At 42.5% G+C, this 23,492-nt stretch overlaps 1 protein-coding gene across 1 annotated transcript in view; it reads left to right on the forward strand.

The window, feature by feature from the left end:
• Positions 1–23,492, forward strand: part of LOC132502471 (sodium/glucose cotransporter 1-like) — a 98,248-nt gene that overhangs the window by 64,173 nt on the left and 10,583 nt on the right. The window contains 5 exon segments of the mRNA XM_060118348.1: positions 1,336–1,556; positions 6,642–6,777; positions 9,071–9,178; positions 10,415–10,565; positions 22,062–22,218. Coding sequence (XP_059974331.1) covers positions 1,336–1,556; positions 6,642–6,777; positions 9,071–9,178; positions 10,415–10,565; positions 22,062–22,218 — 773 coding nt within the window.

Raw genomic sequence — 23,492 nt, forward strand, 5'->3', positions numbered from 1 at the left:
GAATGTACTACTCCCTAACCCAAGTTCATAAAGATACTCTCCTGTTTTCTTCTAATAACTTTGTGGTTTTGTAGTTCACCTTTTTAAAATACACATGGAATTCGTTTTTAGAAGTGCCATGAGGTGTCTTATTCATTTCATAGTCACTTGGTATCTTTTCATTGACTAGTCTTGACTCCATATGATTCTGAACCCATTTCAAAAATCAAGTCTATATCAAAGGAACATGGTTTAATATGCCAAAATAAAAGATTTTTTAGTTAAGTAGGTGGAATTATGTGTTTTAGTGCCTTTTAAAAATATTTTTCGGGCTTCCCTGGTGGTGCAGTGGTTAAGAATCCGCCTGCCAATGCAGGGGACATGGGTTCAAGCCCTGGGCCGGGAAGATCCCACACGCCGCGGAGCAGCTAAGCACGTGCGCCAAAACTACTTAGCCTGCACTCTAGAGCCCGTGAGCTGCAACTACTGAAGCCCACGCACCTAGAGCCCGTGCTCTGCAATAAGAGAAGCCACTGCAATGAGAAGCCCGCGTGCAGCAACAAAGACCCAACTCAGCCAAAATTAAATAAATAAAATTTTCTTTAATGTTGAGATTTTACACCACTTAAAATATTGAGGGAGAAATGCTATAGGCTCTGAAGAAAATTCCAGATATGAAGTTTCATAAATGTTCTGCTGGAATTGCAGGAAAATGAATATTAATTTCTGATTTAGTCGAGATTCTTCAAATAACTTGAAATAGAACTTTAGTTCCAAACTAGTATAAGCAAATAAGTAGTTCCTTGGCTCACCTAAGTGAAAATTCCAGGGCTGTCTTACTTTTGAGCATGGCTCAATCCAGCCTTCTGCATGAGCCAGGTAGACAAAAGAGCTTTAAACTGCCATCCTAGCTTAGAACCCCAAAGCAAAGAATCAGGCTTTTTTGGTGCCTTAAGCAGAAGACTCCTGGGACAAGCTCTGATTAGCCGGGCTTGGGTCCCAAGTGCATTCCTGATACGTTAGCTGCCCAGATGACAGGGAACATTGGCCAGGCCTCAGTCACATGCCAGATCAGAATGAGTGGTAGGTAGCTTGACGAGGCCCACCTAACTCATATAGGGCGGGATACAGCTGGAAGAGGGGTTCTGTCCCCAGAAGCAGGAGGATGGGGTGCCAGGCATACGACCACCAGTGTCCACTCTACTCTTCTTTTTCTTCGGAGGAGATGGTGTCTTTTCTTAGGTACATACAGTCTTGGCTATTTGCCAGTCCATTGTGTCACTTTGCAATCTTGGTTCTTCAGATGTGTGTTATTGTGCAGTTTAAGGTACTGACCAACTGTATGGTGTTTTCAAGCCTTTAAGGAGGTGGGAGGATACCAAGAGCTACAGCATAAGTACATGGATGCTAAGCCCACCCTCATCCGTGAAGGAAACTGGACCGCCCAGCCGGAATGCTTCATTCCTCATCTGGATTCTTTCCATATCTTCCAAGATCCCACCACTGAAGACATCCCCTAGCCTGGAGTCATCTTTGGCATCTCCACCCTCTCCTTGTACTACTGGTGCACCGACCAGGTAATCTGATGCGCTGCGCTGACAGGCCTGCGCTGGGGGCTGGGGGTTGGGGGTCTCTGCAGTCTCTGCAGCCACAGTCAGGCTTCCGTCCCAGCCTTGTGTAGTGCCCAGATGTAGTGCAGGACCACGTTCTGTCTGAAAGGGGTCTCTCGGGACTTCCCAGGTGGTCCAGTGGTTAAGACTTCACCTTCCAATGCAGGGAGTGCGGGTTCGATCCCTGGTCAGGGCGCTAAGATCCCACGTGCCTCGAGGCCATAAAACCAAAACATAGAACAGAAGGAATATTGTAACAAGTTCAATAAAGACTTTTAAAATGGTGCACATCAAAAAAACCTTTAAAAAAATAAAAGGGGTTCCCCCTCCAGTCCTGTCTATAACAGAGCAGTTGTTTTCATTTTTTCCTCCCTTTCATTATCTACAAAGCACAATGTTTGCACATGAAAAATATGTCAGTTCTCCCAAATTGAGTCTAGAAATTAAATACCACTAATCAGTATTTCAGTTGGGTTTTTTAAGGACTCAAGCTTATTCTAAAAATTATATGGCTCTCTATCAATGGTGGTTAATGAAATAAACTGTGAAATATTCATACAGTGGAAAGCCAATATAGAAATAAAAAGGAAGTACAGCTACACACCACAGCATGGATGAATCTTTAAAGCATGATACCAAACAAAAGAAGCTAAACACAGAAGACTAGGTGCTGTGTGATTACATTTATATAAAGCTTAACACAGGCAATGCTAAGTTATGTTGTTTAGGTATACACAATTACGTAACAAAAAATTGTAAAGAAAAAGCAAGGAGGAAATAAAGTAGTCATTAAAGTGATCATTTCTGAAGCAAGGGAGAGGGTTGAGGTTAAAAAGAGGCACATATAACGGTGTTGTTCACAATCATTAAAAAGTGGAAACAACCCAAATATCCACCAACAAATGAATGAATAAACAAAATGTGTATCCATGTGTTGGAATATTATTCAGCCATAAAAGAAATGAAGTACAGATACATGCTACACCTTGGATGAATCTCAAAAACATTATGCTAAGTGAAAGAAGCCAGACACAAAAGGTTACCTATTGTATGATTCCTTTTATATTAAATATCCAGAACAGGCAAATCCATGGAGACAGAAATCCGATTAGTGCTTCCCGGGGGAAGAGGGATGGAGATTGGCTGCTTCATGGGCCTGGGTGTTCTTCTGGGTGATGAAGAAGCTGTGACGCTGGAGAGAGGTGGATGTGATGCAACACTGGGGATGTACTAAATGCTACAGAATTGTTCACTTTAAAATGGTTAATTACATGTTATGTGAATTTCACCACAATTGTTTAAAAGAGCCATGGAGAGAGGCTTCTGGAGTACCTCAATGTTGCTCCTCTTTTTTTTTTTTTTAATTTTGTTCCACCGCCATCAGTGAGTTTTTTCATACATTTCTAAATCAGTTAGATCCTTTTTTGCATTCTGTATGCCAGCCTTTGAGTGTTACACCTCTTGACTTGGTGTTTCCATAGTGCGCTCTGTAATGTGCTACACCATGTTCGTGTGTTATAGCACAATAAAAAGGGTTTAAACCTTTTGTGGAAGGAGAAGATGCCACAAATAGCTAACCCAAGTTTGAAAATGAAGAACAAAGGGGGAGAACTTGCCCGACCAGATATTTAATCTTTGACAAAGTCACAGTAATACAAGCAGTTTGAAATTCCCAGGAATAGACATATAGACTAACAGAACAGAATAAAGAGCTCAGAGACAGACTCATGTACTTATAGGAATTTAATATGTGTTCAAGGAGGCTCCAGAAAGCAACAGCGGAGATACATACTCTTCGATGTTGTTAAAAAAAACAAAAAAACAAAAAAAACCCAGCTTACTATTTGGGATAACAAAGCTTCATCCCCACCTAACACTTACACAGAAGTGGACTTCAGATGAATTAAAGACTTAAATGTGGAAAGTAAACCCGTACTACAGTAAGACGAGGTAATGCTAGTGAATACTTTTGAGTTGGGGGGAGTGTAAATCATATCGGTTTGATCACATTACCCATAAGGCCTTTTTAACAAAGACACTCTAGACAAAGTTGCTGGATGACGGGCTAGAGAAGAATATCAGAATGTTTATAATGAACAGGAGACTAATAGCAAGTCCACAAGAAAAAGGAGCTCCAATAGCCATGCGGGCAAAAGGTAATGAGAGGCAATTTGTAGAAAAGGAAATGCAAACAAACGTAAATGCTAACAAGCATACAACACAGCGTTATCAGGGAAGTGCAATTTAAAACCACAATGAGACTGGCAAAAATTAGAAAGCTTGATGATGTCAAGTGTTGAGGAGGACACGGATGTTTAGGAATCCTCTTGCATTTCTGGTGAGAGTGCAAATGGGGCATGTTTTCTGGAGGGTGATCTGGCAATGCTGAATAAAGTCAAATATATTGTACTCTGTGACCAATTGGTGATGTTCCTCAGAAACTACCCCAAAATCCTCATCCAAGTTCATAAGGGACCATATGTGAGGCCTTGATCACAGTGTTGATTGTGCCAGGTACTGAGGTGGGTGGATGAGATGGGGGTGGGGCGGGAGTGGGGGATACCACTGAGGGCTGCTGTGCATCCGTGAGAAGCCGTGGAGCCACCGTACAAGGAGTGGCACTGATGGAGCTTTAACATGTGCTGAGCAGAGGACCAGGAAACAAGATGAGGCCCAGAGCCCAGCACACGGGCGTGATCTGTAATGCAGCCACAGTGTTGTTATTTGTATTCTTCCCCTCTGCTTATTATGCGTCTAATTATGCTGCTTTATGTCAATGACAAGAAAAGTCTTTCTGTAAAAATTAGAAAACAGGGTGGAATCAAACCACCACAACCAAGAAACCCTTCCATCAGAAATGATCAGTTAGATTTCAGACTCAAACGTCTGGAAATGAAAAATATTCTTATTGAAATGTAAAACTGAGTAACTGTTAGAATAACAGATTAAACATAGCTGAAGGAAAAAAGTGGTAACCTAGAAGAGAGAACTGAAGAAATTGCCGAGAAAGCACAAAAATGGAAAGTGTGAAAGAGAGACAAAGTGACCTGGAAGACAGGATTAAAATCCATCCTACTGGAGTTCCAGGAGAAAAGGGGAGAAGCAATATTTGAAGAGAAAGTGGCTGAGAATTTTTACAGCTGTTGAAAGAACAGGACTCATCAGATTCAGGAATCACAGTGAATCCCAAGCAAATCTACACAAAGTCACCTCCTGATGAAGTTTCAGAACATGAAGGACGAGGAGGAGACTGAAAGCCACCTGAGAGGAAAAGATCCCTTGTAGAAGAAGACAGGCACACCCAACAGACTGCTCAGCAGCAGCAGTGTAACCCAAGGGAGAGGAGTAAACTTTTCAAAGTACTGAGGAAAATGTCCACTTTCAATTACGTGCCCAGCTAAGTATTACTCAGTAGCAAGGGCAAAATAAAGGCATAACCTTCCCTAGAGACTGAATGACGTGCATAAAGAAAAAGGAGGTCCTGGTGAGCAGGAGGGACAGTTAGAGAAGCCGGCCGGCACGTGCGCAGATCTGAAGCATTGGCTGAAAATCACCATAATTCTGCACACAGGAAGTTACACAGGACAGAGCTAAAATATCGGACCATAATTAGAGTTAAATCTGTCTGTGGACCTTAAATTGTTCAGAAGGGCACAGATACTGATTTACTTTAGACCTGAAGTTGTATCCATGTTAAAATTTTAAGGGTAATTATTAAAAGCATAGAAGTAGAATCTCCAACTTCCTGACTAGTAAAGAAAATGATTTAAGAAAAAATTTTAATTAAAAAAGAGACAAACTGACCAAAGGAAAATTGTTTTCCTTTGGCCCACTACCATTTTTAAACAAGAATTCGTCCCTTGCCCTGCTTTGTAATATATGACAACCTACGAAAGTGCTTAGGGCTTTCTGTGTGGAATGATTTCATGCCCCTACAACTATCCTGTCCTCAGAATAAGAGTTGGCTTCTGCTCTGGCCCTGTTCCTTCATCCCCTCCCTTAGAGACAATCTCTTCTGTGTGCAGAGCTAAGCAAAGACCAGGAAGAGCAGCCTGGCTGCCCACCTGCTCAGCAGAGGCCCCCAGGCACCTAGAGGCTGTCAGCAGGATGCCCACAGGCCCACTGAGAAGCAGTGCCTGCTTACATGAGGCGGGACCACCTTGGGGTTCTTCCTCCTATTAATAATGCATTTGGGAAAGAAAGAACGCATTAAAGAAGAACATGAAAATCCTACCTGTCAATCCTCCTAACCCAGGGTTAACCTCTATTGTCATGTTGGTTTATTCCTGTGGACTTTTTCTAGGTATAGAGTCGAGGTGTGTGTGCTATTGTATCCCGTGCCTTTTTGTAACTGTCAAACAATGAGCATTTTTTCACATTATTTAAATATTCTTTGAGAACGTAATTTTAATGCATACAGAGTACTGCATTGTCTTGATGCACTGGACTATGTCTTTATGTTCTTTCTTAAGTGCTTCTCCATCTGCCCGCTATACCATTCTGCTCGGGCTGAGTGCACACCACCTCTTACAGCAGGAGCACCGTGAAAGGGGGCATGAAGCATCTCCCAGGAGACTTTGCATGTTAAGGTGTACACTGGTTCATTTCCACTTGGACAAGTGAGGCTGGTCCCAGTTCTAAACACTCATTTGTTACCGGGGACCAACCTGTGCTTGGATTGATGTCACAAGGGCAGAGACGGTCTGTGGCCTCTAGAAGGGAGTCTCATCCTTGCCAGGGGACAGCTTATAAGCACTGTGCTGCTGTGATTAGTGTGCAGTGCTAGCAATGAGGCCAAGATCAGGCCACCCTCCTCCCCTCTGGTAGCTGTGCACTGAGCAAAACGTGTGCATCGGTCACACATGCCTCCTCTGGCCCTGCATGCCTGGAGACACCTGGGTGATTGGGGTGAGCAGTGGGCACCCCCCCCCCCCGCCGAGGGCACACCCTACTGCTACTGCAGGTCACAGTTGTCCTATCTGCCGAGGCAGCCCGGGCTTGATACCCTCTGAGAAAGCCACCCCTGCCTCCCGACCTGTGTTTCTTCAGCAGATTTTTGTCCAGGACTGCCTGGCAGGGAAGAACATGTCTCATGTGAAAGGCGGCTGTGTCTTGTGTGGGTACCTGAAGCTACTGCCCATGTTCAGCGTAGTGATGCCAGGGATGATCAGCCGCGTCCTGTACACAGGTAATTCTTGCTCTGCTGTGTTTACACTGATCTTCTCCTCTCTTAGGCATCTACATCTAGGGAGCACGGGGTTATCAGGTCTCCTGCTGGCGACACTGCTGGGGTTGAGGTACCCCAGATTGCTTTCTTGGGAGCTCATGGATTTAGATTAGGGATGTGGCTGAGCAGAAGTCTAGCAGGGACCGTGGATGTAGGTGGCAAGAGAGGAATTGCAGAGAGATGAGTTCAGGCGGGGATGAGCCAGCCGACGCTCCCTGCAGTGGCCAGTCTCTGAGTGGCGTTGAGGCATGGTCCATGGCGAGGTCAGCTGTTCCCCCTGCACTGCAGGCACCGTCCTGCGGGCACTCCTGGGTGCCAGGCATCGTGCTCGGATGTGACCAACGCCATCACTGCTCTCACAGCCCCAGGTGTGGCACGTCCATGGAACCCCCAAAGTGGGTCTAGCCCTGAGGCCCATGTTCTTTCTGTTAAGTGCTATGAGAACGTCCCTGCTGCACTTAATGAGCTGTCATAATTTCGTGGATGTCCCTCATCCCCATTTCAGCCTCGTTTTACTAAGTGTACTGCCTCTCGGTACCAGATTTGTTTATTCATTAAACCTTTATGGAGCACATACTCAGATGGTGCAGCCACGTGGGCAAAGCAGGCGGCTTCCACGGAGTCTTCTGCCTCCGTGCTTGACAAGGCCAAGCAGAGAGTGAAGCACTTTTTATTGCGAAGCAACATGTGCAGTAGACGTCTCTAACCCTGATCCATCCTTCAGTCCGCCTCTTTTTTAATCCTGATTCCTTTCCAGTTTCAACAGAGAGGAGCATTCCGTTCCAACATCCCAGATTTGGTCTTTGGCTGTCAGGCAGCTTTTTCTGGGGTCTCTTAGGTGGTGCCTCCTCGTAGGTTAGAAAATAGGCCTCTGTGCTCGCTAGGACCCCAGAGTTGCCTGCGCTTGGCGGCCCTGCCTCCCCAGCCCCACTTCACCTCACAGCCCACCCCACCCACTGAGGAGGAAGGCTGGGTGAAACCACGTCTCTTGGCCTCTAGAAGTGGCTGAGGGAGGAGCGAGAAGAGCAGGCCTCAGGAAGCCACACGCCCCCAGCTTCTGACCACCAGGTGAATAGAGTTGGTGGGCTGCCCTTGGGAGAGCCGTCAGGGTTGGGAGGGGCCCAGGACCACTTGTCCCCCATCCTCAGAAATGGCCAGACTCACAGACTGTTTATACACACTCATAGAGAGCGGTTTAGCACAAAAGCTCCGCACCTGCCCACATCCTGGGAGAACATACCTTTCCAGTAACCCAAACGCTCCTGGTCCTAGATTCTGGGTCTCTCCCATGGCCAGAGCCGGGGGCCAGACACCCGCAAGGTGTGATTCTGCCAGTCAGGTTTTCCTTGGGGGCCACTGTATTAGTTGGGGCTCTTGATTGAAAATGACGGGCACTTTTAGCTCCTCTTCCTTTGAGCTGGTGTCCTCGCAGTCTAGTCTGTCTGATGGCAGATGACCACCAGCAGCACCAGCCTTCCACCCTCCAGCCCAACGACCCCCAGAAAGAGTGTTTCCTTTTCGATCTCCCAGCAGAAATCCCAGGGGAGTCCCGTGAGCTCACTTGGGTGACAGGGACCAGTCATTGTGGCCAAGGGGAAGGTGTTTCCAGAATGGCCAGGTGGCCCCTAGGCCCCTCCCAAACCATGCTGAAGGAGACTGAGGGCCTGCTCGCAGGGCAGGGAGAGGGAGAGCAGGCAGAGGAAAAGCTGCCCCCCTTAGTTTTCCTGACGTACCCAGTGAAACCCCTTGCTCTCCATGTAAACCCAGGCCCTTCCTGCCTCTTCCTAGTCTACGTTGATTCGTTGTTTTGGTTTTTTTCTCAGATGGTAACTTTTAATCTGTTATTTAAGCTCTTGAAGGCCTATCACATTTCCTCCTTTACTTCCCTTTGTCCAAATTTCTCCCCAAATACTCTGAAATAACACCCCTACGGGGCTAAGGGAGTAAGGTCATGAGCGGCCCACCCATCAGTGTGTGGATGAATCATCGTTTGCTTTCCTGACACCTGGCTGGGATCATTGAAAGGCTTATCGAGGTCACAGGACTTGCTGTGGGTCAAGCAGTGAACTGGCAGAAGCACCGACCCACTGACTCCTGGGGCCTGACCCCCAGCTCCTGACGCACGTGTGGGGTCACGAATTGGAGACCAAGAATCTGCCATCACACACGGTTCCTAATTTGCTTCCCTTTCCCTGAGCTCAGATTTTAGTGCTCAGGGGCCACATGCTGGTGTGACCCTTGTCTCTCTTTGCAGATAAAGTGGCGTGTGTTGTGCCTTCGGAGTGTGAAAAGTGCTGTGGCGCCAGAACTGGCTGCAACCCCCTCGCCTACCCCGTGCTGGTGGTGGACCTGCTGCCCAATGGTAAGAAGTGGAGCTGCCATCCAGGGCTGTGAGTGGACGGTCAGGAGTGAGGGCCCCGGTGGAAGCGTAGGCTGTGGGAGGGGCCCTCGGCGTCCCGGGAGCCTTGCCGCCTCCTCTTCCTTACTCTCTCTCTCTCTCTCTCTCTCTCTCTCTCTCTCTCTCTCTTTCTCTCTCTCTCTTTCTTTCTCTTTCTCTCTCGGGCACGTGCTCAGGCCCAGCCTCTGCTCGCCCTTTGCGTGGTCCCCTCCCTGCAGAACCCACGCCTCTGCTCCTCACTGCCGCAGATGGGCACTCGGCGTTGTTCTAGTCTGTGGGGACGAAGAGGGGAGCGAGACCGCATCCTGCTCTCAAGGAGTTCAGTCCAGTGGGACAGGCAGGGGCATAGCTTTCATCTCACCCACTTCGCCACATCCCAGGGAAACGGGCAAACAAACAGTACAGTTTTTTTAAATTCCGTATTAGCTCTGAGGATAAATAGGCTAGCAATGTTGAGACATTCCCATAAAATACAATGTAGATAGACCCCAACTGAGGGAAGCACTAACCATCCCACAGTTCAGGAAGGGGGTCGCCCACCACCCGGGACTGCAGCCCAGGGCCGTGGGGCACTTGAAGCCAGGCCAATCCAAGAACTCTAGTCTTGGCCTGGCCTGAGTACCTGCTGAATACATTGGGGCCTCCTGTGCGAGCCCTGTTACCCTTGGGCTCTCCCAACTATGCATGGGAATCTCTCAGCAAAGCCGCTGCCACCAGTGGCCTTGCAGGTCAGAAGCCTAGACTGTTAACGTTTATAGGTAACACTTGTTGAGAGCTTGCTCTATGTTGGACATTGTGTTAACCCATCTTCTTACTGTATCTTAATCTTAACAACAGTCTGTGCAGTAGGTACTTTGATACCCACCTTACAGATGGGGACACTGAGGCACAAGGAGCCACATCATCTGTAAAAGGGGACAGCACTGGTGTCCTTCTCACAGGGCTGTAGGGAGATCATCAGGCTGATGCCTGAAGAGGTGCTCCAGCCCAGAGTAAGCACTCGCATTATTATATAAAGACACAGCGGCCAGCTAGCAAGGCTCGTCACAGAGCAAGGGCAGCTGTAATGCACTGATCTATCTTAGATGGACTGCTACTCTGAACAAAACTTACTATGTGGGAATGTTCCTCAGGAGGCCTAAGGCGTCTCCTGGCACGGCCAGACAGCTGGAGGCCCAGGAAGTTTTCCTTTTCTTCCAGGCGTTCGAGGCTTGATGGTGTCTGCACTCTGGGCCTCTCTCATGTCCTCCCTGACTTCTCTTTTCAGCGGTGCCAGTGCCATGTTCACAATGGACATCTACACCCAGATACGGCTGATGGCCACTGAAAAGGAACTCATGCTAACAGGAAGGTGAAGGATTCCTCTAATCACATGAGTTACTGCCATCAATGAATCAATGCCCACAAATGTCATTATGTGAAAAATGTAGGCTCTAATGCTGCATATAGAGTTATCTTGTTTATATACAGCATGGTGGTGTTTTGTTTGTTGCAGTTTTGCAGTGAAGATCTATTGCTTTTATTTTATTTATTTATTTATTTTATAAATTTATTTATTTTTGGCTGCGTTGGGTCTTCGTTGCTGTGCATGGGCTTTCTCTAGTTGTGGCAAGCAGCGGCTACTCTTCATTGCGGTGCCTAGGCTTCTCATTGTGGTGGCTTCTCTTGTTGTGGAGCACAGGCTCTAGGTGCACGGGCTCAGTAGTTGTGGCTCACGGGTTCTAGACCACAGGCTCAGTAGTTGTGGCACGTGGGCTTAGTTGCTCCACGGCATGTGGGATCTTCCTGGACCAGGGTTTGAACCCATGTCCCCTTCACTGGCAGGCAGATTCTTAACCACTGCACCACCAGGGAAGTCCTGTATTGCTTTTATAATCACAAAGAAAATTGTTTCCATTTGGGAAAAAATTAAGTAATAATCACAATGATAACAGGTACATATTAATGTACCCCACAAACTAGTCCTTGTGAGGAAGTGTATCTACATTACCTCGTTTTTCTCTCTCAGTCCTCATGACAACCTTTAAAGGTAAGTTTTAGTTCTTATTCTCACTGTACAAATGGGGGGAGTGGCTGAGAGAAGGGAGTTGGTCTACCTGAGGTCACATGGAAAGCAGATCTCATCCATCTCAGGGCCATGCCATTAACCAGGAGGCCTCACATGCTAGGCATAAGGCAGGGGGTATGAATGTGTAAACACGTGGGCCTCATCGTCATTCTGTAGGGTTTCACACTGGCTGTCCGTTGACCACTTCCAGCCCACACAGTTTGAACTTGGCCTACGTTATGCCTCAGATGCCTCCTTCACCCCGTAGCAAGGTACATACTGCTCACTGTCTTATCTGTCTAACTCCTGCAAATTGAGTTTGCTGTTACATCTTGATTAGCATTCCATTGTTTAAAAAGCACTTTTCGGGCCTCCCTGGTGGCGCAAGTGGTTGAGAGTCCGCCTGCCGATGCAGGGGATACGGGTTCGTGCCCCGGTCTGGGAGGATCCCATATGCCGCGGAGCGGCTGGGCCCGTGAGCCATGGCCGCTGAGCCTGCGCGTCCGGAGCCTGTGCTCCGCAACGGGAGAGGCCACAACAGTGAGAGACCCGCATACCGCAAAAAAAAAAAAAAAAAAAAAAAAGCACTTTTCTGAGAAACTTTAAGAAACAGGTACCAGTTTTATTTAAATTTTTATAGAACATAGGGGAAAAAGAGGAAGACTTAAATTCATTTCATAAAGCTCAAGATATTGATGCCAAAACTGAACAAATACAGCCCAGGAAAAAATTAAAACTAAAGACTCATCTCACTTTTAAATACCAATGCAAAACTTGTAAATAAAATATTAGACACAAATCCAGCAATATACTAAAAAAATGTTAAAAGAATGACATCTCATTACCAACTGTGATTGTTTTCCAGAAATACAAGGATGGTTCAATATTAGGAAATGTAGTAACATTACTCACCATATTAATAGATCAAAGAGAAAAATCATATATATCTATTCAGACGATGAAAAGGTATTTGGTAAAATGGGTACCTTTCAACATGACAAAACATATCTGTATCACCCTAAAAGCCAAGTCATGCCTAATGGAACTAGAAGGGAACAAGGCAAGAATGTCCCCCCTTACCGCTATATTTATACTAATATATGTGTAAAATAAAATGTATATATAAGTAGACCTAAATAGATATTTCTCCAAAGAAGATATACAGATTGCCAACAAACACATGGAAGGATGCTCAACATCACTAATCATTAGAGAAATGCAAATCAAAACCACAATGAGGTATCACCTCACACCGGTCAGAATGGCCATCATCAAAAAATCTACAAACAATAAATGATGGAGAGGGTGTGGAGAAAAGGGAACCCTCTTGCACTGTTGGTGGGAATGTAAATTGATACAGCCACTATGGAAAACAGTATGGAGGTTCCTTAAAAAACTAAAAATAGAACTACCATATGACCCAGCAATCCCACTGCTGGGCATATACCCTGAAAAAACTATAATTCAAAAAGGGATGTGTACCACAATGTTCATTGCAGCACTATTTAAATAGCCAGGGCGTGGAAGCAACCTAAGTGTCCACTGACAGATGAATGGATGAAGAAGATGTGGCACATATATATACAATGGAATATTACTCAGCCATAAAAAGAAACAAAACTGAGTTATTTGTAGTGAGGTGGATGGACCTAGAGTCTGTCATACAGAGTGAAGTAAGTCAGAAAGAAAAAAACAAATACCATATGCTAACACATATATATGGAATCTTAAAAAAAAATGGTTCTGATTAACCTAGGGGCAGGACAGGAATAAAGACGCAGACGTAGAGAATGGACTTGAGGACACGGGGAGGGGTAAGGGTAAGCTGGGACGAAGTGAGAGAGCAGCACTGACATATATACACGACCAAATGTAAAATAGATAGCTATTGTGGGAAGCAGCTGCATAGCCCAGGGAGATCAGCCCGGTGCTTTGTGACCACCTAGAGGGGTGGGATAGGGAAGGTAGGAGGGAGGTGCAAGAGGGAGGGGATATGGGGACATATGTATACATATAGCTGATTCACTTTGTTATACAGCAGAAACTAACACAACATTGTAAAGCAATTATACTCCAATAAAGATGTTTTAAAAAAAAAAGTAGACCCACAGGTGAAGTTAGCAGACAAGGACTTTGAAATAACCTTGATCAATAGGTACAAGAAAATAGAGGGAAAAGTTTATAAAATAGATGAAAAGAATTGGGAATTTTTCCAGAGAATTAGAATTTATAAAAATAAGAAGGTCTAGAATTGAAAAATAAATATCTGAAATTAAGAACTCAATGGATTTGTTAGCAACTGATTGGCTGTAGCAGAAGACACTGTTAGTGGCTTGGAAATGGATTAGTCAGCAATATCCAAACTAAACCACACAGGAGAAAAGGAAGATACACGTGGAACACAGAAGAATAATGTATATATAATTGGAAATTATATATATATATATATATATATACACACACACATTTTTATATATATATATATATATATATATATATATATATATGTAACTGTAGAAGCAATTTTGAGAAGATAATGGCCAAGAATGTTCCAAATATCTGGACAACTATCCAGAGATTCAAGAAATTCCACAAATCACAGGCAGGATAAATACAAAGGAGACCATACCCAGGCCACATGATAGTGAAACTGCTGGAGACTGGAGATAGAGAAGATCTTTAGAGCAGCCAGAAAAAAGTAAATCACATCACCTTCAAAAGAGCAGCAGAGAGACTGACAGTAGAAGTTTCAACAGAAACTGTAAAAGCCAGGAGGCAGTGGAGTGACATCTCCAAGTGCTAGAAAAACTGCTTACCTGGAATTCAATACCCATCGAAATAGCCTCCAGAGTGAAGGTAAAACAAACAGGTTTTCAGATAAATGCAGGTTGAGAGAATTTATTACAGAAGAATTTCACGATAAGAAATACTAAAGCACGTTCTTTAGGCTGCAGGAAAATTATCCAGATGGAAGAATTGACCTTCAGAGAAGGATGAAGAGCACCAGAAAGGGTAAGTATGTGGGAAATAGAAGTGAGTGAGTGTTGACATAAATAAGGAAAAATGTCTATGGGATTAACAACATATGGAGGCAAAACATATGCCAGTAATCCCAGAGAGAATGAGAAGGGGCTAAATGGAGCTTAAGTATTCTCACGTTCTCTTGCTATTCGGGACATGGTAAAAGTCAAAACTTGTACCAGACTGTGATATGTCAAGGATGCATGTAGTCTCTAGACTAAACAATATAAGAACAGTTCAAGAATGTTTAACAAGTTAATAAAAGTAAAATATGGAATAACTAATAAGTCAAAAGAATAAAAAGAACATGAAAGGTAGGTTAACTGGAAAACAGTAGGATGGCTCCTAAATATATCAGTAATTTCATGAAACAGAGATAGGTAGACTAAGTGGCTGAGTTAAAAGGTGAAGATTATCAGAGCTGTTTTTCTTAACCAACTGTAATCTACGTAGAAGAGACACCTTCTTTCTTTTCCAGTTTTGTTGGGATAACATTGACATATAACATTGTATAAGTTTCAGGTGTACAATAATGATTCAATATATGTATATATTATGAAATGATCACAAGTTTAGTTGACATCTATCACCTCACATTGTTCGTTTTTTTTTCTTGTGAAAAGAACTTTTAAGATTTACTCTCTTAAAAAAAAAAGATTTACTCTCTAAGCAACTTTCAAATATACAACATACAAATACACAATCTTGTGTTGTTAACTACAGTCACCATGCTGTACCTTATGTCCCCAGAACCTATTTATCTTATGACTGGAAGTTTGTGCCTTTTGACCACTTTCACCCATTCCCCCCACACCCATCCCCAGTCTGCTCTCTGTTTCTATGAATTCAAGGTTTTTTTAGATTTTACATATAAGTGAGACCATACAGTACTTGTCTTTCTCTGTCAGACTTATTTCACTTAGTATAATGCCCTAAAGGTTGTCACAAAAGGGAGGATTTCTTTCTTTTTTGTGTCCAAACGATATTCCATTGTGTATATGTACCACATCTTCTTTATCCATTCATCTGTTTATGAACACTTTGGTTATTTCTATGTCTTGGCTATTATAAATAGTGTAAAGGGTGTAGAGGTCTCTTCAAGATAGTGATCCTTATTTCCTTTGGATATGTACCCAGAAGTGGAATTGCTGGATCATGTGGTAGTTCTGTTTTCTGTTTCTTGAGGAACCTTCATACTGTTTTCCACAGTGGTCACACCAGTTTACACTCCCACCAACAGTGCACAAGGGTTCCCTTTTCTCCACATCCTCACCAGCACTTGTTATCTTTTGTCTTTTTGATAATAGCCATTCTAAGAGATATGAAATGGTATCTCATTGTGATTTTGATTTGCATTTCCCTGATTAGTGATGTTGAGCACCTTTTCATGTACCTATTGGCCATTTGAATATCTTCTTTGGAAAAATGTCTATCAGGTCCTTTGTCCATTTTTTAAATTCTATTATTATTATTATTATGTTGTTGTTGTTATTAAAGTTGTCTGAGTTCCTTAGACAACTAAGGAACTATCAACCCTTTATCAGATGTGTGGTTTGCAAATATTTTCTCTCATTCTGTAGGTTGCCTTTTCATTTTGTTGATGGTTTCTTTGACTGTGTAGAAGCTTTTCAGTTTGATGTAGTCTCTCGTTTATTTATTTATTTTTTTAATAAATTTATTTATTCATTTTATTTAACTTTTTTTTTGGCTGCATTTTGTCATTGCTTGCACGCAGGCTTTCTCTAGTTGCTGAGAGTGGGGGCTACTCTTTGTTGCGGTGTGCGGGCTTCTCACTGTAGTGGCTTCTCTTGTTGCAGAGCACAGGCTCTAGGCATGTGGGCTTCAGTAGTTGTGGCACACGGACTTCAGTAGTTGGGGCTCATGGGCTCTAGAGCGCAGGCTCAGTAGTTGTGGTGCATGGGTTTAGTTGCTCCACGGCATGTGGGATCTTCCAGGACCAGGGCTCAAACCCACGTACCCTGCATCGGCAGGTGGATTCTTAAACACTGCGCCACCAGGGAAGCCCTCACTTGCTTATTTTTGCTTCTGTTGCTTGGGATTTTGGTGTCATATCCAAAAAAATCATTACCAAGACCAATGTCAAGGAGCTTATCCCCTATATTTTATTCTAGGAGTTTTATGGTTTCAGATCTTATATTTAAATCTTTAATTCATCTTGAGTGGCGTTAAGATAGGGGTCTGGTTTCATCCTTTTGCATATGAACGTTCTATTTTCCCAGCTCTATTTATTGAAAAGACTGTCTTTTCTTCATTGAGTTTTCTTGGCTCCCTTGTCAAATATTAGTTGACCATATATGTACGGCTTTATTTCTGGGCTCTAGATTTTGTTCCATTGGTTTATGTGTCTGTTTTTATGCCAGTACCGTACTGTTTTGATTACTATACCTTTGTAATACAGTTCAAAATCAGTATGTGTGATGCTTCCAGATTTGTTCTTCTTTCTCAGGGTTTCTTTGGCTATTCAGGATCTTTTGTGGTTCCAGATGAATTTTAGGATTATTTTTTTTGAATTCTATAAAAGATTCCTTTGGAAATTTGATAAAGGTTGCATTGAATCTATAGATGGCTTTGGGTAGTGTGGACAGTTTAACAATATTAATTCATCTGATCCATGAACACAAGATATCTTTCTATTTATTTGTGTTTTCTTCAATTTATTTTATCAATGTCTTATAGTTTTCAATGTAGAGACCTTTTATCTCCTTGGTTAAATTTATCCTAAGTATTTTATTGTTTTTGATGCTATCATAAATGGGATTGTTTTCTTTATTTTTTTCAGATAATTCATTGTTAGTATAAAGAAACACTACTGATTTTTGTATGTTAGTTTTGTATCCTGAAACTTTATTGAAGAGAGACATCTTCTTTAAGATTGAGGAAGGCTTAAAGAAAACATGAGAAAATACATACCATGCAAATATGAACATAGATGCAGAAAATTTTAACAAAATATTAGCAAATCAGGTCCAGCAACATAGAATAATACACCATGGCCATCTGGAGTTTATTCCAGGAATGCAAGCATAGTTTTTTATTCAAAAATCAATCAATGTACTTGACCACATTAACTTAAAACAGGAGAAAATTATATAGTCATCTTAATAGATAAAAATCATTCAAAAATTTAATACCTGTTTTTTAATCTTAGCAAATTAGAGACTTTAAAAGATCTTCTTTATTCTGACTTTTAAACATACATATTCTTTAAAACCTATAGCATTTATCATACTTAATGTTTATATTTGAAAATCTTTTCCCCTGAGATTGGGAACTAGACACATGCGTCCACTATAGCCACTTTTCTTCAGCATTGTACTGGAGGTGCTACTCTGCAAAAAGGTGAAAAAAGGAAACAAATGTCATAAGGATAGAAAGGGAAGAAATGAAATTGTCATGAAAGACTTCATAGACAAACTTAAAATTTTAAAGTGAATTTAACAAGACTGATAAAAGATCAAATACAAGAATTAATCATATTTTACACATTATACATATTACCATTTGTAGTGTCATTAAACCATATCAGATACCTAGGAATAAATCTCACAAAAGGTATGAGAAAATTGCTGAAAATTATAAAGCATTGTTGAGAGAAATTAATGAGACCTAAATATAGCAGGAATATACCATATCTGTGAATTAGAAGATTCAATAATGATAGTATGTTTGTTCTCCCCATGTTATTCTACATACTCAGAGTAATCCCAATCAAAATGCAGTAACTTTTTTGTGTGCATGTAAAAATTGACAAATGAGTTCTAAAAGTAATATAGAAATGCGAAGAGCAGAGAATATCCAAGGCTATTCTTGAAGATGAACAAAGCTGGAGGATTTATGCTAACAGATACCAATATCTATTGTGAAGTGATACTAATTAGACAGTGTGGTTTTATTGCAGGGGTAGACAAATTAATGGAACAGAATACCAAAAGTGGCACACAGGTATACAGTCATCTAATTCATGACAAAGATTACAGTACAGTGCAGTGGGGAAAGTGGTAAGGGGAGAAGGAATGGTACTGGGTAATTTGGCTATTCCTGATAAAAAGAATATTGACTCACTCCCTTTACACAAAAATCCATTTCAGATGGACTGTGTATCTGAATGCAAAAGGTGAAACAATAAAGCTTTTATTTTTTAAAAAGTGGTCAGTGTGACACCAGATTGCCAATCACATATCATGTGCATCAACAGTAGCTTTCTTAGCATGTCATAAATAAATTTTTGCATCATGTAGAATTGTGTTTACGTATCAGAATGCAAATACCAACGTCTGATTTATAACTTTTGGCTCATATTCTGTAATCCCCACATCTGTCAGGATTTGTGCCATCATCTGTGCATCTTTTGGCATGCTCTTAGGAGAAGCCATATTGCCAGGCTCCATGATAACTGGTGATCAGACTCCTCGAGCTAAATCACCCAATTAAAGTATTCCACCTAGTGTGGTGTACCAGTGAGCACCAATTCCTGGTGTAACAGTGAGCAGAACATTCAGGAGCATCCTCACTGCCATGGCTCCAAGCACCTCCCCAAAATTTACCTTATCTTTTCAGTATCTGTAGGATCTCTAGTAATGGTAATATGTGGGCGTGGGGGGGAGTTCTTTTTCTCTTGAGTGAACTTGCCTAGGGTTTATCAATTTTAATAATTTTTCCAAAGAACTAACTTTGGGGCTTGTTGATTCCTCTGGTTTTTTTCCCCCATTGAATTCTGTTTGTTTCCTTTTTTCTATTTACTTTGGATTTACTCTGCTTTTCTTTTATTATTATTTTTTTTAGCTTCTTAAATTGGAAATTCATATCACTGGTTTAAAACCTTTCTTATTTTTTACAATTACTACTTAAAACTATAAATTTCCCTTTAAGCTCTGCTTTAGCTGCATCCCACAGATTTTGATATGTTGTGTCTTCGTTTTTAATCAGTTCAAAATATTTCCTAATTTCCTTGTGATTTTTTTCTGTGTTCATAGATTATTTAGAAGTGTTCTGTTGGACTTCCAAGATTTAGTACTTTCCTAACTATTTTATTGTTATTGATTTCTAATTTACTTCCACTGTGATCCAAAAACATACTCTATGAGATTTTAATCTTTTGAAATTTATTGATACTTTTGTATTCTTAATTTTTGTCTAGTTCCTCTGATATATATATTATATATGCTATGTATATTATATACACAGAGGAGGTATTAAAAGCTTCATTTATGATTATGTAGTTGTCTGTTTCTGTCTTATAGTTCTTTCAGGGTTTTTTTTACCTCTTATATGTTCAAGTTCTGGGATTAGGTGCCCTTATGCTTGTTATGGTTTCCTGAGGAATTAACTTTTTCATCATTATGAAATGTTCCTTTTTATCTCTGATAATACTTCTTGTCTTGAGATTTACTTCATTACTGTTATAGATCACACCAGCTTTCTTATGCTTAGGGTTTATAACATCTTTTACTTTCAACCTGTAAATATATTTAAAATGAGCCCCTTATAGATCACATATAGTTGTATCTTGATTTTTTTAATCTAATCTGACAAACTCTGTCTTTATAATTTGAGTTCACTTACATTTAGTGTAATCATTAATATGGCTGGAAATAGTTTTTATATTTTAATTTCTTTTTGTTGTTCTAGGCATTATAATAGGCATTATTAACCTATCATAGTGTACTTAAAATTAATATTGTATCATTTTATGTAAAGTGTAAGTACCTTGCAACAGTATATGTCATTTTCCCCTTTCATCATTCATGTTATAGTTGTCATATATTTTACATCTACATCCATTATTAACCCCAGAATACAGTGATAGTGATATAATTTTTGCCTTAAGCAGTCAACTGCCTTTTAAAGAAAGTAAAATAAGAAAAAATATATATGTAGCATCTTATATTTTACTTTTTTGGTGCTCATGTTTTGGGTTCAAGTTTCCATCTGTGTTATTTCCCTTCACCCTGAAGAATTTCAGTATGTCTTGTAAAGCAGGTCTGTTAGTAACAGACTCTCTCAGTTTTTGTTTATTGGAAAATGTTTTTCTTTCATCTTTATTTATTTTTAAAATTTTTATTTATTTTATTTATTTATTTTTGGGTGTGTTGGGTCTTCGTTGCTGCACACAGGCTTTCTCTAGTTGCGGCAAGGTACACAGGCTTCTCACTGCGGTGGCTTCTCTTGTTGTGGAGCATGGGCTCTAGGTGCGCAGGCTTCAGTAGTTGTGGCACACGAGCACAGTAATTGTGGCGCGCAGGCTCAGTAGTTGTGGCACATGGGTTTAGTTGCTCCGCAGCATGTGAGATCTTCCCAGACCAAGGCTCGAACCCATGTCACCTACATTGGCAGGCAGATTCTTAACCACTGCGCCACCAGGGAAGCCCTCATCTTTTTTTTTTTTTCTTTTTTTTTGTGGTACGCGGGCCTCTCACTGTTGTGGCCTCTCCCGTTGCGGAGCACAGGCTCCGGACGCGCAGGCTCAGTGGCCGTGGCCCACGGGCCCAGCCGCTCCGCGGCATGTGGGATCTTCCCAGACCGGGGCCCGAACCCGTGTCCCCTGCATCGGCAGGCGGACTCTCAACCACTGCGCCACCAGGGAAGCCCTTGTTTGCTAATTTTAATACCTGAGCCATCTTGGAGTCAGTTTCTATTGATTGCTTTTTTCTTGACTATGGGCTACATTTTCTTACTTCTCCACATGCCTAGAAAATTTTATTATATATTGAACATTGTAGATAATACATTATAGAAATTCTGGATCATGTTCCTCTGAAGAATATTGGTTTTTGTTCAAGCATGCAGGTAAATTACTAGTTGATCCCCTTAAAGTTGTGGAGGCCTGGTTTTTATACTTTGTTAGGGTGACTCTGTTTCAGTTTCGCTCTAGTCTTATAGCAAGTTCTTGGTCCTGGGAAATAGTCTCTACTTCTAAGGCATGGACATTCAGGAGTTTCAGTGAAAAGCCTGAGGTGGTTACCTAGCCTCTCTAACTTGATAAGATTCAAACTCCAATTTCTGTCTCCCCTGCTATAAGCAGGCAATTAAATCTTTGCTCAGCTTTTTCTGCCTTCCAACAGTTGCTTGTTGGTGGACTATTTGGCAATTCTTCCCCACATGCACAACCAAGGGTTTAAAGGGAGTTTACGCAAATCTTTAAAATCAGGTGCCGTACTAATCCATCTGAAATCTTTAGAAATGTGTTACCCTTGAAGAAATTAATATTTTCCAGGTATTATATTTTTTTTCTTTTTTTTTTCTTTTTTTTTAATCGCGGTGTGTGGGCCTCTCACTGTTATGGCCTCTCCCGTTGTGGAGCACAGACTCCAGACGTGCAGGCTCAGTAGTTGTGGCTCACAGGCCTAGCTGCTCCGTGGCATGTGGGATCTTCCCAGACTGGGGCACGAACACGTGTCCCCCGCATTGGCAGGCGGATTCTTAACCACTGCGCCACCAGTGAAGCCCCAGGTATTATATATTTTAAGCACGACCATCCCAACACAGTCTCCAAATGTGAAGAAAATCTACCCATGATCCAGTAACAGGCAAATGGACCCTCAGTTTTATTTGTCCAGAAGTTGAAGGGTTTTTGCCTGCAGCCCTATGGTCCTATTAGTGTTTAGGGGTATGGCTATCTCCTCTGCCACACTTATGAATGGGCACCTGAATTTAACCTAAGGAATAATTAAAACTAGCTAATAGTTTATGGTTTGTAGATATTTTATTGGCAGGTAAAAAACTCATAAAACTGCTGTTGACTTTTGGTTTAACTTACAGGTTTTTTGTTATAATCTTACTTGCTCTCTCCATTGCATGGATCCCTGCTATACAAATGGCACACAGGGAACAACTGCAAGCAGTTTTAAGTTACCTGACGCCGCCCATTGCTGCCATCTTCCTGCTTACCATATTTTGCAAGAGAATCACTGAGCAGGTAGGTGGGAGTTGGCATGGCCACGGCATGGCACAGTGTGAGGGCTTGCCTTCACATCATACCTATCTTTGCAAAAGTTGCCCTGAGAGGGTCTCTTGTGCTTCAGGAGTTGACACCATTGCATCATTTGTTTTCTGAGAGATGATTTACTCCTGGGCAGCTTTGGTCTGAGCTCCCTCATGCATGCAGGGGAAAGGCAAGCTCTGATTTGTTTTCTTCCCTTTGCAATGTAATCCACTTTCGACCATGCCATAGATGGTGCAAAGTGTGTGGGATCCTCCTGCATGCTTATCTAGCCACAGGAAGATATTCTTCTGTTGCCTCTGTGCATGGATGTTTCCTGCTCAGAGATTTCAAACTCACAGGGGGATGTTCAGTCATGAGCTCCTACCACCTTCCCTGCATGAAGACCATCTCATCCAGCCACGCTTAAAACTAAATGCAGATCCCAATTAATGGTTTGATCATTTCATCAGTAAGACTGAAAGCACAGTTTGCCAGAATATTTTCATTCATTATTTGAGTCACATCTTGACCTGTTTCTCCTAACAGCACTGAGCAGCTGGGCCTTGCACGAGTTCCTGAGCATGGTGCCTCTGTGACCTGGCTCCTGCGTGCCTCTCAGCCCTGGCCCTCTCCCTACACAGTCCCTAGGCCCCTGCCACTGCTAACCACTTGCAGTGCTGATTGCCTGTCTCGTGCCTTTTCTGGCCCCTCTTCATTCCCGTGGACTCTTTGCTTTGCCATGAATATCTTTGTCCACCTCCATCTGGCTGGTGCTTCCTGCAGGCCCATGTCAGGTGTTCAATCCTCCAGTCCAATCTGCTAGTGCTTCGTGCTCTGCCTAGCTCACCAGGACTCAATTGAGCACCGAGAATGGGGTGGGGGGGCTGCTGGGCTCTGGAGATGCTCTTCTCTGTGCTCTCTTGGGAAGGGCATGGGCAGAGGAGCAGGCAGTCAGGAGAACCTGCCTCCTACCGGCGATGGTCACCACCCCTGCAGTACTGGGGCCTATCACCAAGGGAAACTGGGGATCTTGTCAGTGGCTCTCCAGCTACCCCTGGTCCAAGGTTACAGCATATTGTGGCTACCTTCCTTGACCTAGAGAACTTCTCCAGGCCTTCTCTCCCACCCTCATCTGGCTTCTGCTGCCCATCTGTTTCTAGATCTTCCCTTTTCTGCACGCCTCCTTCAATAAATGGGTCCTGTGGACTGCACCTGGCCTTTGGTTTCAGCTCTTTCTCCAAGATGCTTCCCACATACTGTATCCTCTA

Source organism: Mesoplodon densirostris, chromosome 15 (assembly GCF_025265405.1).
Source record: "Mesoplodon densirostris isolate mMesDen1 chromosome 15, mMesDen1 primary haplotype, whole genome shotgun sequence".
NCBI classification, from domain to species: Eukaryota; Metazoa; Chordata; class Mammalia; order Artiodactyla; family Ziphiidae; genus Mesoplodon; species Mesoplodon densirostris.